Raw genomic sequence first — 20,179 nt, 5'->3', positions numbered from 1 at the left:
TTCTGAAGGTGGCAGGGGTAAAATACAGGGAGCGAAAGGCTATTTAAAATTTGTGCAGAAACCAGATGGCAGTTATAAGAGTCGAGGGACATGAAAGGGAAGCAGTGGTTGGGAAGGGAGTGAGACAGGGTTCGGAATATGTATTAAAATCCATGGCGAAGAAATAAAAACTTTCAGGTTCGCCGATGACATTGTAATTCTGTCAGAGGTAGAAAAGGTCTTGGAAGAGCAGTTGAACGGAATGGACAGCATCTTGAAAGGAGCATGTAAGGTGAACATCAACAAAAGTAAAACGAGGATAATAGAATGTAGTCGAATTAAGTCGGGTGACGCAGAAGGAATTAGATTAGGGAATGAGACACTTAAAGTAGTAAAAGAGTTTTGCTATTTTGGGAGCAAAATAACTGATCATGGTCGAAATAGAGAGGATATAAAATTCAGACTGGCAATGACCAGGAAAGCGTTTCTGAAGAAGAGAAATTTGTTAACATCGAGTATAGATTTAAGTGTCAGGAAGTCGTTTCTAAAATTATTTGTATGGAGTGTAGCCATGTATGGATGTGAAACGTGGACGATAAATAGTTTGGACAAGAAGAGAATAGAAGCTTTCGAAATGTGATGCTACAGAAGAATGCTCCAGATTAGATGGGTAGATCACATAACTAATGAGGAGGTACTGAATAGAACTAGAGAGAAGAGAAATTTGTGGCGCAACTTGACTAGAAGAAGGGATCGGTTGGTAGGTCATAATCTGACGCAACAAGGGATCACCAGTGTAGTATTAGAGGGCAGCGTGGAGGGTAAAAATCGTAGAGGGACACAAAGAGATGAATACACTAAACAGATTCAGAAAGATGTACGTTGCAATAAGTACTGGGAGATGAAGAAGCTAGTACAGGATAGAGTAGCATGGAAAGCTGCATCAAACCAGTCTCTGTACAGAAGACCACAACACAGATACAAGTAATATAGATACATATGATTCGTCCTGTTTACAAGTACGAATATAATTCACGACTACTGGTTTGCCTCTGCTCAGCTTTGTGATGCTATACTCTTTTTCTTCTTACATTAACTTTTGTAGTGAGTTACATATAAAACATTAGCGTGGGTTTTAAGTTTATACACGGAGAATGGTTACAGTTGATTAATAAAAGAAGAAGAAGGACAATGCGTAGTGAAAATCAAGGGAACACCGTTCACCTTCCTGACACAGCAGACGTTTGAAGTCAGAAACGTTCAGATAGATTTATAAACGAAGAAGAGAAAATACGACCACTCACCCCACATTCTCCTCTGTTGGCTTCTCCAGCGCAGATGTTGGTCTCCCTCGGGGACATGAAGTAGTACTCATACGTTGCCGCGCAGTCTGCGTCCGACCAGACAGGGGCGTCAACCTTTAGCAGGGCACTGGCGACGGATGTGGACGACTGAAACAAATAGGGTGTACAGCACTGTTATATGCCATCACCGAGATTGTCTCACTCCCAGCTGTTACCATCATCATCATCACCATCATCATCATCATCATCATCACCGTCAAGTACAGTGCGGGGTGTTCTGAGGCTCACTTCGTCGTTATCCTCCTAACATTAGTGAACCCACCTCGGTTGTTCCCCAGCCGACCACGGTGGCTGTGGTGCCGGGAGACGTCTGCTGGCCCGATGACGGAAGAGAGACCGCCTGTATGGTCGACGAGAACGACAGCGGTTGCGCCAACTGCAAGAAAGGAGACCTCACTGTCAGCTAACAACCACTGGGGGAACTTTTCTGTGCATTAGTAGAAAGCGATGGAACCGGTCTTCAAATACATTATATGCTTCGACCTGGCCTGGCCTGGCCTGGTCACTATGTCAGCGGCAGCAGTGTCTTCGCTTACATGGAAAACTAACGAACTGATGCCAAAGAAACTCCTAATACTCGTACATGGATTTTACAACGAGAAAGTTAATACCCTTTTGAAATTCTAATTACGAGGTAACCTTCAAATTCTTATAGATTTAGTTTAGCTGTTTGAGTATGTAAACTATTTCTTCGTGCTGCGTGTGTTATCAACATATCAACTGTAATCCTTGATTTTATCAGCACTCTGCTTGAATTTAGTAAAAAACAAAAAAATCCTTTTCTATCCAGCTAAAAGAAATGTTCACAAGTATGCTCATAAGGCAGTTTCCTATTGCTAGGTTGTCTTTTTATGTTTACACATGAAAAGAAATTGTACAACAGCACTAACTGTAATGTTACAGTCAACTAATATGTTTTGATCACACTGGCTTTGCCATATTCTAATCAGTCCTTCCTAAAAATGAGTATTGCTTCTGCTAATGGGAAGTTTGTGTGGATGTTTAATCTCTTTTGCTAAGTCTTGCTAGTTTCTAAACATAAATTTAGTTTAAAAATGTATATTAATCAAGCTGTTAAGATTCTTAAAAAAATACTCAGGACTAACTTTGCACTCAATAATGGAAGAATCATTGATTCCTCCTTATATATCGTTGGTGCAACCCTTAGTCTGGTTGTTTCGGGATTCATAATTACACAAACTTTAATTTCCTTTCCCGTGAAAATAGAGCTGAAGTTAAGCATTTTTTTATTCATGCATTAAATTTATTTGTTGCATCCTCGTCAGGTTTTTCTTTATGAAAAATTCATGTACTTTTTTCTTTTATTGGTCACTGAGAATGATGACCGTGGTATTTTCCTATCAACAAACGATATTTTCTGATGCTTAATCCGTTAGACTTACGACGAAATCACTTTAGCGAGGGAAAAAAATTTAAAACACACTGTCATGCAATACATCTGAAAGGAAACAGATAATTTAGCACATATGATCCACAATACTAAGGTTCGAGTTGGTTTCTGTACTGAAAACTCATTAAATTGCAGGATACATCATAAAATACTGAAAGAACCTCCCTTCATTCAAACTGGCATTTGCAAAAGATATAGAGGGGATTGCAATAAATTATACTCACGGCAGATGGAGATCAGTTTTAACAGACAGATTAAAGAACACACCCCAAAGAGTTAAACAAATCGTTAATATTTATTATCCATCTGGGAGGAAACAGCCACACTACATGTTGGATATAAAGTAAAACTTAAACACTGAACAGACTGGGGGGAAACCATGAACATATTGGAAGAGCAAGACATATAAGGATATGTTTCAAAATGGGCTACCACAAATGTTAAATGAACAGGTGCACATGTAAAATACTTTTAAAGGATTTTTCGCCAGTTCTACTCGTAGTTTTGATTCGGTGTCAATAGAATAACATGAGGGACTGTTTTTATGTGCATGAATTCAGTCGGTATTTTTTGCAGAGCAGCACTGTGTTTCTAAGCAGGAGTGGATTTTTAACTTCTACTGCTGACTAAATTGTTTAATTTTAATGTACTAGTTTAGTGAAAACGGACCCATGAGACAGTTTTAGAAACGTCTTACTAAGACGACTATTATACACAGCAATAATGAATGTAAATGATTTTAGTATTATGCAAATCTCCAAACAATTTTAACAGTTCACAGATTTGTGTTTTGCTGCTTTATGGTTAGTGTACTGGCGACGTGTGTATCGATAATATTTAGAAGTGGCATATAATCAATAACTAAAAAAAAAATAAAATGTTTAATGACTCTTAGAAACATTTGCGTAGTGTCACGAATAATTGATTCTACTAGTAATGGCTGCAAGTAGTTTCAAATTACACTATGTAATATTTTTATTAAAAATTTAGTGCAAGTATGCAATGCTGTAGCCACATGACGTTAACTCCCTGTTACGATAATCTCTGACTTCTGCAAAATGTCATGTTAAGTGTAATCTTTGTATGGCGCTCAATTCCCGCGTTTCTGCAACAGGTTTTTTTTATGTTTGACGAAGCAAAAGACACATTGTGCTGTTAAGTGAATTTGAAAGGACCAGGAAGATAGCTGTTATTGCGTTTACTTCCGTGAGATGATGTAGAATCTGTGCTTTGAAGTGCGGTGTGATATGAAAGACGTATGACATTCGACATTTGTGTGTGTGGGAACAGGTGTATACTCCACACAAAAGAGCGAAACAGGTTTTAAATGTGATACACACATCACCAACACCATCTGAGTAATTTTATGACAATTGTAATATGAAGCATAACGAAATTTAGCAACATTTCTTATCTGTTTACTGTTCTTTTCTTACAGCATTCACAGATGTCTGAAAATGGTGCAATGAAGGAAGCTGGCATAATAACCTACATTGGCTTATTAAAATTGATTCTCCTTTCCGAACTTCTGTGTCATTCTGTATTACATTCTTTTCTATGTATTGGTAATATACGACCTCCTGATATAACTGGTTTAATGGCCTGCTTTTTCTAATAATTCTCACCACAGGATACTGATATTTTTATGCCCCAGATGCAAACTCAATGCTGTGCCAGCAAACCTAGACTGCTTTACATATATTATTTTGAGACGTAAATCTTCTTCATTTACTCAGTCTGAGAACTTCTGCTGGGATTGCTTAGATTAGCACCGGTGATAAAGGGTCAGTTTCCAACTCTGATTTCTCATAATTGTGATGGAGCCGCATGGGAGCTGTTGCATCGACGTACATATTTCTCACTTTATTTTCTTCAACTGAATCAGTGCTTCGTTTCTCAGGTCGTGCTGGGTTAGATGTGTAAAAAGATATCTCAAAATTACTCGAGTAATTTCATTCATAATTATCAAAGCATCCATAATGCTTTACCCATTTCTAAAGTCAACTTATTAATATGGCTGAATAAAACCCGTCTTTTGTGTGTAGCGGACATTTTAGAAGATCCTGTTAAATTACTAAGAGAAGACTAGTAGGTCTGTAGTTTCTGTGCTTTCTCTATCCTTTTTTATAAAGTAAATGTTTACAGCACGATAATAGGTTGTTGGATATTGTCTCGTTTCGACGCTCTGCAAAATCTTTTCTTATGATTTTCCTCCACTTTTAGTAATTCCGGGAGAACGGCCATCATCTATATTGGACTTCATTTCATTCCTGAGTGACTAATAATGCCATGTACTTTTCTATCTGGAAATATTTTGTGTTTCCTTCTTTCGTCAATCAGTTAAATCCCTTTCTCCATTACTCTCAATTTCTTTACAGTTAACTGACTTTCACCCACGTATATCCTTTCAACATCGACGATTACGCTTTACAGAGCTGCCCCTACATCTTTGTTGTAATTACCAAGTGTGGAATTCATCATTGCAGCATCTACAACGGCAAAAGCTTCACTTGCACATAGATACTAGTTCAATATTCCTCATTGTTTTATTCTGATCATCCTCAACAATTCTGTTCAATTGCAGCCCACTCTTCCTCATAAAATATGATCTGTGTCTATATCTTCTCCAATATCTGATATCTGCACCACGATTAGACGCAGTTCTTATCTTCCAGTTTCTCACAGCGTTTACAGCGTATCCTCCTCCTCCTCCTCCTCCTCTTATGACTTTTCAGCTGTATTTTCCGATATTAGTGAAATGTATTGCAGGAGTTGAGGAACTCTCTCTCCTTTCATTCTTACTATCGAGCCTTTTTTCTAAGGTAAGTGACTTCTGCTGCTTAGACTACTACAGGGTTCCAATACCCATGATTATTAGATTTATATCTCCATTGTATGATAAATTATTCGTTCACTTTCCCCACACCTCTCTCTGTCTCGTCATCTGCTCCTTGTAACGTTAGCACATATACCTGATCTATTGTTGTTAGCACTTATTTGATTTCGGCTCTAGGGAGAATAATCCGTTTGCACAATTGTTCACAGTTTCTCACTTATTGCCCTACCTTGCTACACGAAGGAAATCCTCCTTTGTCACATCATTCACTGATATTTTTTATGTTACCCCATGTTCGGCTCGTCCCTGCTATATCTAGTTTTATCGTCTGCATTTAACTTTTCAGATTTCCTGATTTACGTTCCTCTTAAACATTTATGATGTTGTATGTTCCAACTCATGGAATGTTACTTTTCGTTGGTATACCGTTCTTCTTCTCATCGTCAGTTCCCCTTGCCAGTCCTCTCCATGTCATCCGAATGCGAACCCCCTACTTATAACCAACCAACCGAACAGTGACTGTTTTGGGATCTTTGGCCGATGGAGACACATAACTTCTTCTGTTAGCCTCCAAATATCGAGTGGATATCATTTTTCCACTCCTTACTGCATTCTAATTCAGTTGATTCTTCCTCTTTCCGAGACTTTGTCCCATTCAAATGGCACGATAGTGGTCTGCGTGTCTGTCCACTCCGCAACCCTCAATTTATATTTTCGTTCTCACGATAATGGTGACTTCTTACACCGGAAATTTTCTACTACCATAGCTGATATATTTCTTCATTCCAGAATGAGATTTTCACTCTGCAGCGGAGTGTGCGCTGATATGAAAATTCCTAGCACATTAAAACTGTGTGCCCGACCGAGACTCGAACTCGGGACCTTTGCCTTTCGCGGGCAAGTGCTCTACCATCTCAGCTACCGAAGCACGACTCACGCCCGGTACTCACAGCTTTACTTCTGCCAGTATCTCGTCTCCTACCGTCCAAACTTTACAGAAGCTCTCCTGCGAACCTTTCAGAACTGGCACTCCTGAAAGAAAGGATATAGCGGAGACATGGCTTAGCCACATTCCGCTGCAGAGTGAAAATCGCATTCTGGAAACATCCCCCAGGCTGTGGCTAAGCCATGTCTCCGCTATATCCTTTCTTTCAGGAGTGCCAGTTCTGCAAGGTTCGCAGGAGAGCTTCTGTAAAGTTTGGAAGGTAGGAGACGAGATACTGGCAGAAGTACAGCTGTGAGTACCGGGCGTGAGTCGTGCTTCGGTAGCTCAGATGGTAGAGCGCTTGCCCGAAAAGGCAAAGGTGCCGAGTTCGAGTCTCGGTCGGGCACACAGTTTCAATCTGCCAGGAAGTTTCATATCAGCGCACACTCCGCTGCAGAGTGAAAATCTCATTCTGGAAACATCCCCCAGGCTGTGGCTAAGCCGTGTCTCCGCTATATCCTTTCTTTCAGGAGTGCCAGTTCTGCAAGGTTCGCAGGAGAGCTTCTGTAAAGTTTGGAAGGTAGGAGACGAGATACTGGCAGAAGTAAAGCAGTGAGTACCGGGCCTGAGTCGTGTTTCGGTGGCTCAGATGGTAGAGCACTTGCCCGCGAAAGGCAAAGCCCCGAGTTCGAGTCTCGGTCGGGCACACAGTTTTAATCTGCCAGGAAGTTTCATATTCCTTCATTTTCTGTGATCTAATCCACAAATGACGACTGCTGGATATGCAACGTAAGGCTCCAACGCCTAGATCACGTTGCATAGACGATGCGTATTAAGTCTTAAGAATTCTAAATTAAGACAAAATTAGTATTGAAAAGAATGCCACAGTACATACTATTAAGTAGTGGTCCAAACAACCACAACAGTAATGCTATCACACTGACGGAAAGAAACGCGATACCAAAAAATAATTAATTTCGTGTATCAAGTTTCTGGAATACATTTGTCTATGTAACATTGCTAGATTGCACCTTAATGTAAGCGGAAGAAAAGCCATCACAAATGTGAAATGCTGGTACATTAATAACCGGTGTAACCGCCAGAATGTTGACTGCATCCATTCGAACGTGCATGCATTGTGTTGTACGGGTGCCAGATGTCAGCTTGTGGGATGGAGTTCCATGCCTGTTGCATTTGGTCGGTCAGTACCGGGACGGTTAATGCTGGTTGTGGATGACACTGGAGCTATAGACCGATGATGTTCCATATGTGCTCGATTGGAGACAGATGACACGATCAAGCAAGCCATGCCAAATGGCTCTGAGCACTATGGGACTTAACATCAGTGGTCATCAGTCCCCTAGGACTTAGAACTACTTAAACCTAACTAACCTAAGGACATCACACACATCCATGCCCGAGGCAGGATTCGAACCTGCGACCGTAGCAAAGCCATGCCAAAATGTATATATAATGCAGAGGACATTGGATTACAACAGCAGTATGTTGTCGTGCGTTATCCTGTTCTCATATGAAATCGCACCTCAGACCATAACTCAGAGTGTGGGTCCAGTGGGTCTAGCACACAGACAGGTTGGGTGCAGGTCCTCAACTGGTCTCCACAGCCAGTTTTCATCAGAAAACACAGCGGAACTCCGTCCTGTCCTCCAGTGACCTCTCGCTTGACGCCACTGAAGTCGCCAAAGGGGGTGGTTTGGGGCCAGTGGAATGTACGATACAGGGCATGTGGCTCGATGTTGTCTTCGAAGTAACCGATTTGTAACAGTTTGCTTTGTCACTGTGATGCCAATTTCTGATCAAATTGCTGCTGCAGGTGCAGCAAGACGCGTATTAACCGTAAGTCAAACAATGTTCTTTTCCCTGGATAGTGCCACGAGTACGCGCGAAGTCCGGTCTTCTGTTACGTTACATTCTCCTGATCATTGCTGGTAGCTTCATGTACAGTGGGTACATTACTGCCAAGTCTTTCTGCAATATCGCAGAAGGAACATTCAGCTTATCGTAGTCCTATTACAGAATCTCATGCGACCTGTGAGAGGTTCGCAATTGCGTCTTTGTAGCCTCAAAGGCCCCCTTCACTAACATCAACTCATCATGTCCATCTCAAAGGTAACTAACGCTCATGACCGTTTCAGTTTATATTTAAAGCAAAACTAATTTGCATCCTCAAAGTGGTGCAACCAGCGCAACCCTCATTCGGCTGGCGCGGAATCTAATTAGACATCATCTTCGAGATGTAGAAACACGCCTGCTACTTTTCATTTCTGTTGCACAACTCCTTCTTGGTGCTGCAGTTTTTTTTAACTTAGAAACAATAAAAATAAACCTGTGAGGAAGAATAATTGCTAACAGTATACTGTATCCCAGGAACGAAAGAGGGCTATGGAAAGGGTAGAGTTTACCTTGAGCAGGGCGATGTCGTTCGTGTAGGCCATCTCATCGAAGCTGTCGTGAACGATCACGTCGGTTACTGACACCACCACGCCAGAGTCGGCGCTTGACTGGGTGGTGCCGGCGTGGACGTAGATTGCCTCCACGGTGTACCTGAAATAAAAAGCAGTCGTCTCCATCTCTATGCTGCTAAAGGATTGTTTGACGGTTCCAAAAACGAAAATTTAAACAGATTTTCCAGTCACATTAATGTTGATAGTTTCTTTACATCTTTTAAGACGTACAGAGATTAGCGACGCCTCAAGAGACGGTTAAAACTGTTGGGTTAGCTGAAGAGCCAACACCGCGTTACTAGAGGAGGCCGAAATGCACGCGTTTTAGCTCACGCAGGTTGGGGTGAGGAGGGAAGGACTATACTCACGTCAGGTCTGGAACATGACAAGGAATGAGAATTTAGAAAGCGGACGTAATTAGTTTGATACTTAAATTTAATCCATTAATGATGAACGTCGCTCTTGACGGTACATGATTCACAATATCAATATCAATAGTAACTGAATATGGCGCCTTGCTACGTCGTAGCAAATGAGGTAGCTGAAGGCTATGCTAAACTGTCGTCTCTGCAAATGAGAGCATATGTGGCCAGTGAACCATCGCTAGCAAAGTCGGCTGTACAACTGGGGCGAGTGCTAGGGAGTCTCTCTAGACTAGACCTGCCGTGTGGCGGCGCTCGGTCTGCAATCACTGATAGTGGCGACATGCGGGTCTGACGTATACTAACGGACCGCGGCCGATTTAAAGGCTACCACCTAGCAAGTGTGGTGTCTGGCGGTGACACCACAAAAACAAACATTCTTACGGAAGCTGTTTGGTATCTGACACAGAGGTTTCGTTGTGTAGAATATTTCACGTATTTTGCTATTCTACTATTTCATAAGAGAAATTTTCGTAGCTAATTGTACGACTGCGAATGACTTAAATGCTGCTGATGGAAAGAATCATCCAGATAGACTGCCACAGCACCATAACGATATTTACGCTAAACGTGCACAAACAGATCAGTTTTCCAAAATATATTATTCACTATAGTCACAAACTACAAGCCTTACCAGTATCGTGTTTGTCTTACTCTAGTTTTCAAGCACCATGTATTATGCACTCGACCTCTTCTAAGCTATGCACGTAACAGATCACTCAGAACTGACAGCAATTGTGCGAGCGAAGTCGTTGTTAGTATCAGATAAGTATAATTAAACACTTGTACTTATCATATCACGGAACCAAATTAGCGACATTTATACAGCAAGAATAGTCATTCAGTCATGTACCATTTATATCAACATATTAGTGGAACACTAATAGTTGCGCCAGTTTAACGCCCAAGTGAAACAAACAGCAGCGACACAATCCAAGTATAGAGGGCAAATGTGTTACATTTTATGTAACTCATGTCGCCCTCGTATGGCTTTATTAATAGGATACTCTTATTCGTATTACACAGAGATGTGTGTTTCCCTCTGAGATGCTTACATAAAAATTTTCACCACCTTTAATAATTTTCAACTATTTTCACAGTAAAATCCAAGAACTTTACCTACGTATTGCTGAATTTATTATTTTTTTCGTTGTTGAAGTGTCAGTATAAAAGTAAGTATAATTTTTTGTATGTAAGTCCAACATTTCCCGGTGGAAATTGATATAACTTGTAAATTATGGAATAACTGATTTCAGTTTCAAACTAAAACTTAAAGAAATTTTATATTTTAGTTCTTTTCAGTCTAACGGACAGTGCACTTTTATTGAAGCTACAACAAGAGAATAGAAGTAGTTCTTTGTGCTCTCACTAAAAGCTTTGAAAAATCTTACTAATTATCGGTAATGGAAAGAGTTTTTTCTTTGAAATTTTAGTATAGCAGTGAGATTAAGAAATCTGTCACTGCTACAGAGGACTGTCAATGTAGAACTTATTTTTAAAGAAAAAACAAACAATTTCCATCATCCCTAGGTGTAAATTTCTTTTTAAACGTCTCACCAAGCGCCTGTAGGAAAGACAGGTAACTAATGTCTGAAAAATAGAGGAGAGTGTAGGCGAAAAAAAAAAGTCGCTTGTGTGGAATAGCATTCTCGAACTGGCTCCATGAGCCTAAACAGTCAAACTCTGCTCGTGTTCATCAAACGTACTTCCTCGTTAGCCTTTTAGTCAGAGCCAGTTAAATGCCCCACTGCAACGCCTCAAACATCGGCCAGCGCGCTGCCAGGTCCGCAGTGTCAGCAAACACTGGCGCTTCCACGTGAGGGACGTTGCGTTTTCTCTCGTCGCATAAGCGGCCGGTCTATCTATTATGCCACACCAGGTCATCGACCCAGCTCCAGGTGTTTCAACGCTACGTCGATACTGGGCGCCTTCCGCAGCTCTCAGATTTAAACCAGCAGAACCAGCCCATCAGCGAGTCATCCAGCTGGACCATCCGATGACGCATAGCATGTGTCGGTCGTCGTCGCATCTATGGCACCGTCACATGTTTATGTTGCTATCTGCATGGCAGGTGTTCTCAGGACACAACAGATCACGCCTCTCTAAAATGTCTTCTACGATTAAAGTATCCAACTAGTAGGCTAACCCTCTTTGCCCTAACGCTTGGCACATTGGATTCTGTGTTATTGTATAACCTGGGGAACGCTGACGGATTAACACGCAAAGTACATCTCATAGAATACATAAGAATTAACCTGGAGAGAGGCGCAGAGCTCCGGGCGCCAATCCAGTTGTCAGCGATGAGTAGAAAACGTGAAGTTCAGCTCTGATGACGGAGTGCTTTACAAGCGAACACGGTGCAGTACCAACCTGTTTACGGAACGAAGTGTTGAAGCGAGCCCATAATTTCATCTTAGCTGGGCGCAGCAGACGACGAACCACGGACCGCCGGGTTGCGGAAAATTACTGACTGCCACAGAGGAAACGCTACTTTGAGCACTTCGTAAAAAACTGAATCCCTTGCGTTCAAAGAGCCGAACTGAGTCGCCAACGAATATCATTGCCAAGACAGCCTGACCCAGAGAAACGTTCCTAATTATCTGACCTCGACTTTCTTGGCCCTTTCGCTCAACACCAGCAGGAAACTAATATGTACTAAACATAAGCGATCACGTTCCGTTTTACTTGACCATGATCGCCACACCAAACCCACAGGCAGACACAGTGCATCACACTTTCGGTAACTGTTTCGTACTTAAATTCATCACATCAGAATCAATAACAACAGACCAAGTCAAGAACTTGAAACATGAACTGTTCAAACAGCTATGTCGACTATTGCGCGTTAAGAAGTTGCGAACAAGCACCCTTCACTCGCGAGAGAACGGTCAACAACAGAGAGAGAGCATAGGACATTGTGCAAAATACTAAGTCATTATGTGAATTGTAGCCGAAACAACTGGGACACGCTATGAAAACATATCGTGAGGTTGTATAATTCAAAACTCCATGAAGACGCGGGTCTTTCACCCTTCGAGGTACATTTGAAAGATAAATGCCTTCCCCCTTAGAATTATGTCAACGTACTCCAGGGGAGGATGTATCATCTCTTCAGGACATTACTAAATGGCTAGAGGAGATATGACATGACGCTGAAAAAATGAACTCGAAGACTAGGAACACAGGAAAACGCTCACAATAAACAAACAAAATTCCGCAAACATCATATCAAGCAGTAAGTTGTGCTACTTAACCCTCAAGTTCCGGAAGGGAAAATTAAGAAGTTGATTCCGCGGTACTAAAGATCCTATTAGGTAGTCTAAAAGACATCCGCCGTTAATGATAAACTCCCTATCCAGATCACTGCTGTCCATATGAGCAAAATCGACCACTTTCATGGTGATCCAGAAACACTGCCTCAATTGTCGGCAGCTCCTTCCAAAGGACGAAGAGGACTGGGTAAAGGAAGTAGAATCCAGAAAGGTATAAATAAGCCAATTACACAGAGCGTAGCTGAGATTGTTCCAACATGCATCCATCTTAAGAGCATAAGGTGGTTTCACGAACTGAATGTCTGTATGTAATTAGCAATTACGTGCTACGGTTATACTTACGATGTGTTATTTCTGTGTGAAAGGTTCACAGGAAGTATTTGCTTGTAGGTAGCAGGTTAGAGTACTATCAATGCAACAGTAGCGTGTCTAATTCAGATCAATTACTGTGTTTTAAATGTTAGTGCAGAAGTAGATAAGAAGGTATTTTGTAAGTTGGTTGTGAAAGACTGACTATATGTGTGACACTCTTTGGGGTGTAACTTCAAGGTTGGAGATTCCTTATAACGGACATTTCCTAGGTCAGTTCAGTCACTTAAGATGATGAGAGATTTGAGAAGGTACTACTCTCCACTATGGAGTTATTGCACTCCTGAGCTGGACAATTCACTATTCGCCCCGCAAAGCGACTACGCACCGTACATGAGTAACGCGAATATACTATGTTTCTCTTCGAGAACCCAGTAATTAAATCTCACAGGGAGATTTTTACAAGTGAAACCGATTTTTTCCGTAAGATAGGGACACATTGAGTGCACTCAGTACCAAAACCGATTGCAGCTATTGCCACCTACTAAGACAAAGCACATTTCGGCAGCGCAGAGCCCATATGGCTAACAGGTGGGGACTGCAAATGAACGGTACGCAATGCGACATTTCAGGTTCCACTTTCCGCTTACATGCCACCATTATCGGGACCATAACTTGTGGCGAAACAAACGCTGTATCACTGTAAGAGGAACAGAAGCCGGCGAGTGTGCCAGCGCGTAGCTCAGTTCACTAATACCTGCGCCACGTTGTCATAACACACCTGTACTTAAAATACAAAGGTTTGCACCAAGATTCAAGAGTGAAATTAAAAGTTAAAATAACTTTTCCAAACTTCGGCAGTGTATGCTTAAGTATGTTAATGTTAACACTCTAAAGTCTCAGAATGTTTAAATGAATGTGTTAGTCAAACTAAACGATCCGAAGAAATAAGGGACACTATATAATAAAACAAGAAAGTTAAGAACTGATCAGAAAACGTAATTGTATGTCACAATTAAAAGTTACAGGTCTCAACTTGATCAGAGCCATAATTTAGTTAAAATCGGCCTTCTTACGAAAAACTGAAGCCGCTAAATATCAGACTCAGAAAGCTGAAAATACCTATGTCGCCTCAGTTGCATATAAAACCTTAAATATACGTCACCACTAAGCTACCTTTATCAGTTTTCAAGTTATTTACTAAAAACCAAATTTTGGACGAAATCGTAATTACCCATGGTAGATTAAGTATCATTTGTATTTTTAAAAGGCTGTTCTATTTATAGCACTCAATTACTTTCGTTAAATAATATTGCCGTACCAAGTTTCAAGTGTCTATTGTAAATAAAAAAAGGTTACAAGAAATCTTTAAAGAGGCAATTCAGAGGCCATGCTCTACTGTCAGTTATGTTCTAAAAATTCTAGCCTGTCAAGTTTCAATGCAGTATAACTAAAGCTTTTTCAGTAACTCAAACAAGCTTAACACTATTTATATAAAAATTAACAGATCGTAAATTGTTAAGCGACAGAGCTATCAATTAATACGTATCCGAGAAAGGGTGCCATGTACATACCAATACCTGCGCCTATGGCGGTTGGTGACAGATGATCTGTTTGGCGGTTCACTGCGCCCCTGCATAAATACATCGAAAGACCTAGTAGTAGGACACATGTCGCACCGAGATATCAAACTCTCCGCGTCGGTCAAATGCCCGCGCGCGTCGTGTCTCGGATGACGCCAGAGCTGGGCGGACTTGAATGCGCTTTCAGTAAAAATAGCAAGTAAGCATGCGAGGACTGTACACCGCCCTGGACAGCTTGGATTTCACGTAAGTAACTGTTTATGTGCCGCCCGCAACATTGACAAAATCGCGTGGCAAGTGGCGAGATTATTTTCGACTCTTAAGGGGAGGAATTAACTTTTAGAGATTAGAAATCAGATCGATAGACCATTTTACTTGGAACTTCCCGTAGAGGTCATCACTGAACGGTTAGTAGTGTTGTTTCCGATAAGAATGGTAGTTACAGCACTAAGACTTATATTCTGTGCATGTGAACTTTTACAGAGTATATCGATCAGTTGGAAAGTAAAACTTTTGTTTATAGCCACAGTTCGTCATCCCGCTGGCTAAACCGCACGTGGGAACATCTTCTTTCAGTGAGCACAAAGAGTAACGTGGACTTGCAGACTGGAAATTATGGTCAGTGTTTTCTCCATCGTCTTTTGGCTGACCGCAAAAATAGTTTTCAGCCCCTTATTGACGACGAGTTAGATGGAAAGCACGCAGAGGCAGTTTAAGGGTCCTTCCATAATGACAAAACGAAGTAAAGACCATTTGAATATTACTCGCCGCCCCATTTATGGTGCATCCATTGAGAAACTGAACTGTGAAAGTGATAGGTACGAAACAGAGAACTCGGTGGGAACTAACAGGCATAGGAAGTGAGATAAGCCTATAGCAGCAGGAGAACAGTGTTATGATTTTTTCGCGAGTGTGGAAGCTAACCTGTGAATGTTAGCCACAGTAGCTGTGAACGTGACGTAAGGAGATAAGAAGACGACACTGCGTTACAGCTATCGCGGGCGCTCAGGTTAGACAAAGGCGGCACATCGTCTCGGAGCTGGGTGGATCTGCAAGTTTCCTGTAAGCTATTGCGCGCGCTCAGCGGTGCGTTTGTCCCCTTCGAGCTACTGCAGTAGGCTACACCCACCACCATATCTTCTGTCGCTACCTGCGTTACGTCGCAGCGTCTTGCATCGCATCTTCTGGTACACGGCACCGGCATCGCTCGTTCAGGACAAGTAATTAAGTCAATAGTATTTAAAGTATTTGTTAATTGCATCTAAGAGGCTATTAAAATCTACCGGAAAGTATGATGAAAAATGTGAGGTGGAACCAGTATCTATCGATGAATCCTCAGAGTTAGAAAATGAAATTAAGGAGGTTGTTTCTGTATACGTAATACATCCAAAATCCGTAGGTGGTTTATCAAAAGTAGAATCGGAGGTATATTTCAATATTATTACGAAGTTAGGACCAATTTCCAATGATGATGTAATTGAGGTTGAAATCGAAAAAGGAAAAGTGGAATTAATGATGTTACCACATGATGAAACTGAGTTCAATATTTCTGAAATTTAGCCAAGTCATGTAATGCCTGGAACTCCTTTAAAAACGGTTGAAATGCCAAGTGGCAATGTAGAGGCACCAAACTGGAAGCAGTTACTCAACTATAAGATGGTATATAGTAGTAGGTAGTTAAATGGTAAGATTCATCTAGTAATAAAGAATTAAGGAATGAAATTAACTCAAAACTCAACAACTTGATCTATAAAATTAATTCTACCCACCAAGAATTGCAAGTCAAAACAGGGCAACAACTATCTACAGTGCATAGTATTTTCAAAACCGAAATTGGTGAAGTTCGTAAAGATTTGAAAGACGCAGATATTCTCGTGGAAGGAAGGTTCTCAGAAAAAGATTAGGCAATGAATCCAAACATTGCTGTAATCGGTTTGAGGCAGTAACTAATCGCGTAAATGCTTCTCAGGAGGATATGACTGTGTAATATTATGTGAGAATTTTGATAAAAAGTCCAGGCAGTAGAACTACTAGTAGACGAACTAAATACTAGTGTTGCTGACATAGAAAATGTAGTAACGTATGGTAGCTCTTGTAATACTACTGTACAGCACGGTGCTTCAGCTGGCACAGCTTTTATCGGATGTTGTCAATTTGTACGTTTTGGTTCACAGTTCTGGAATGATTTTGAGGATGTTTTACCAACGTGAGAAAATGTCTGTCATAAGACGTTATTTGTCAGGAGGTGCTTTGCGATAGTCAGCTGACTTAGTAATTAGATGCAAAACTCTTTCTGAAATTAAAAATGCGTTTATTAGTGAGTACTGTTCACGTAACAAACAAAACGGTGTTTAGAGAGAACTTTGAAGCTGTAAAAGGATTACTCCTGGTTGTGGATTAGCTATAATTTCTGACAGAAAAGATTGAACCAGAAATGATGATCATAGAACTAGAGGATAAGCTGCCTTGGTAATAGAGGACGAGATTTATTTATATCCGCACCCAGACAGAACGTGAGTACGTTCATCGAATATCTGGAGCGAGTGGAAACAATAGCTGCTGGAGGTGCAGGTTCAGAATAATAATAGCTCCTCTAACTGTCGTATAAACAAGCGAAATAATGAGAGTCAGAATGTGAACGTTAGAGGTATGGAAGTTCAGAATACACGACCTAATTGTCATGGTCAAAGCCATGGTAGAGTAAGAGGAGATAGACAGCCACCGTGCTTTCACAATAATTGTTATGAAGAAGGCAGAAATATAATGTACTATTGAGACAAGACCGAGAGCAGATACTACGTGATTTATTTCTGAATCGACTGAACTCAATAGGCTACGGTGAGAAATCAACTCCCGTCTATGAGGGAAACGGTGCTCAACAGGCGGAAACAGTCAACACAACCGGCAACAACGATACAAATCACAGTCACTCAGCGCACCAGACCGATAACAGGGATGATGAAATAGAAAAATACCACTCTCATTATGCCGTTGACAGCATTTTTGATTCACTGGAAAAAAGGAGCAAGAAGGAAAAAGAAAATACTACAGATAGTAGAGATGAACCAGTTAAATGGTTTGAATCAGATGAGGAAAAAGATTAAGTAAAGGCTTACATCTACACCAATGATGGCAATTTGAAGGCTGAAGTTTCGGTGGAGGAAGTGCAGTTAGTTTTTTAAGGTTTTCAGGAGAAGGAGATTCTAGATGAAGCGGGTAGGAATAATAGGGATGACATAAAACTTATTAGATGTTTTGACTTACCACAAACTGTACAAACAGATCACACTATCATAGACAGCAATGTTGCGCAGGAATGCAGTTGCTCAAAGCTAGAGAATAGTTTAGGTGACGTACAGCAAACGTAAGACGAAGAAATCTTCAAGTGCTTTGATTTAAAATTGGTCGACAGATTGGAAAAGCCAGCTGCAGATGTAGAGGTTGATGTCCCCTTGAATCTAAATATAAATGAACTTGCAACTAAATAAAATTACTTTAGCTGGAGACAGATTGAAAAAGATTTATTAGAAGACTTCGATGTGAAACCTGTAAAAACTACAATAACTCACCCTATTATAAAAACTAACATCTGAGGAATAACAGTGCATTGTCTTACTGATAGAGGCAGCGAAGCAAGCGCTTAGTCCAAAGCATTCTTTGATACTATTCCAAATAAAAAAAGAGTTAATTCTCATTAAAATAAGTGGTTTAAGAATAATAGGTGATACTGGACAAGTTTCTAGAACAGTACAGCACGAAGCTTTGATATCAACTGGTATAGGCAACATAATAAAAGATCATTCGTGTTTAGTTGCGTTCAAGTTGTCCAAATGCTGACTGGTGGCACAGACCTATTAACTAAATATCAAGGAATGATTGATGCGAACAGCGCCACTTAATGCTAACTTTAGCAGATTCTTGAGTGACCGCAGAGCCTTTCATTGGAAATTATGTGCGTAGAAGTAATGAAGCATGGGAACTGCCTATTAGAGTAATGAGGACTAAGAGATACTTGTAGAAAGTTACTGAAAGATGGCATCTGCCCCAACTAGTTTCAACATTGGTGAACTAGTATTAGCAAAAACAAAACAAAAATCCAAGAAAATTACAACCGCAACAAAGAATTTTATGCATTTTTATCAAGGACCATTCAGAATAATGGGTAAGCCTCATGTAATACGCGAAATGACAGTAACTTGTACCCGGACATTCTCCTCTAGCGGCACACCACGAATTCCTCTCCTGTGCTAACCTCTTCATCTCAGAGTAGAACTTGCAACTTTCGTCCTCAATTATTTGCTGGATGTATTCCAATCTCTGTCTTCCTCTACAGTTTTTACCCTCTACAGCACCCTCTAATACCATGGAAGTCATTCCCTCTTGTCTTAACAAATGTCCTAACATACTGTCCCTTCTCCTTGTCAGTACTTTCCTCATACTCCTTTCCTCCCCGATTCTGCGATGATCCTTCTCATTCATTACTTTAGCAGTCCACCTAATTTATGACATTCGTTTGTATCACCACATCTCAAATAATTAGATTCTATTCTGTTTCGGTTTTCCCACAGTTCATGTTTCACTACCATACATTGCTGTACTCCAGACATAAATTTTCCGAAATTTCCTCCTCAAATTAAGGCCGATATTTAACATTATACTAGTGGCGATTAAAATTGCTACGTCACGAAGTTGCGTGCTACAGACGCGAAATTTAAACGACAGAAGAACATGCTGTGATATGCAAATTATTAGCTTTTCAGAGCATTCACACAAGGCTGATGATCCGTTACAGCCATGCGGATAAGATGTCTGTCATCTCGACTGCTAGTGATACCAGGCCGTTGGGATCCAGCACGGCGTTCCGTATTACCCTCCTGAACCCACCGATTCCATACTCTGCTAACAGTCATTGGATCTCGACCAACCCGAGCAGCAATGTCGCGATACGATTAACCGCAGTCGCGATAGGCTACAATCCGACCTTTATCAAAGTCGGAAACGTGATGGTACTCATTTCTCCTCCTTACACGAGGCATCACAACAACGTTCCACCGGGCAACGCTGGTCAACCGCCATTTGTGTATGAGAAATCGGTTGAAAACTTTCCTCATGTCAGCACGTTGTAGGTGTCGCCACCGGCGTCAACCTTGTGTGAATGCTCTGAAAAGCTAATCATTTGCATATCACAATATCTTTTTCCTGTCGGTTAAATTTCGCGTCTGTGGCACGTCATCCTCGTGGTGTAGCAATTTTAATGGCCAGTAGTGAATTTGTCCAATGATTACCCGTTTATCATCTGCGTTTCTTCTTGGTGAACCAATTTTAATGGCCAGTAGTGTAGCAGACTTCTCATGTCCAGGAATGCCTTTTTTGCCATAGCTAGTCGACTTTTGATGTCCTCCTTGCTCCGTCCGTCATTGGTTATTTTACTGCCTAGGTAGCGGAATTCCTTAACTTCATCTATTTCGTGGCCATCAATCCTGATGTTAAGCTTCTGTATGTTCTCATCTCTACTGCTTCTCATTACCTTCGTCTCTCTTCGATTTACTCTCAGTCCATACTGTGTACTCATTAGATTGTTCATTCCGTTCAACAGATCAAGTAATTCCTCTT

At 41.0% G+C, this 20,179-nt stretch overlaps 1 protein-coding gene across 1 annotated transcript in view; it reads right to left on the bottom strand.

Annotated features, from left to right (window-relative positions):
• The window catches only part of LOC126482041 (trypsin alpha-3-like), a 117,271-nt gene that overhangs the window by 19,463 nt on the left and 77,629 nt on the right, over positions 1-20,179 (bottom strand). The window contains exons 3-5 of the mRNA XM_050106014.1: positions 8,939-9,080; positions 1,606-1,719; positions 1,284-1,430 (exon numbers count right to left, since the gene is read on the bottom strand). Coding sequence (XP_049961971.1) covers positions 1,284-1,430; positions 1,606-1,719; positions 8,939-9,080 — 403 coding nt within the window. The remainder of the gene's footprint in view (positions 1-1,283; positions 1,431-1,605; positions 1,720-8,938; positions 9,081-20,179) is intronic.

The sequence above is a fragment of the Schistocerca serialis genome, chromosome 5 (genome assembly GCF_023864345.2).
Source record: "Schistocerca serialis cubense isolate TAMUIC-IGC-003099 chromosome 5, iqSchSeri2.2, whole genome shotgun sequence".
NCBI classification, from domain to species: domain Eukaryota; kingdom Metazoa; phylum Arthropoda; class Insecta; order Orthoptera; family Acrididae; genus Schistocerca; species Schistocerca serialis.
This window is presented reverse-complemented; position numbering and strand designations above follow the sequence as displayed.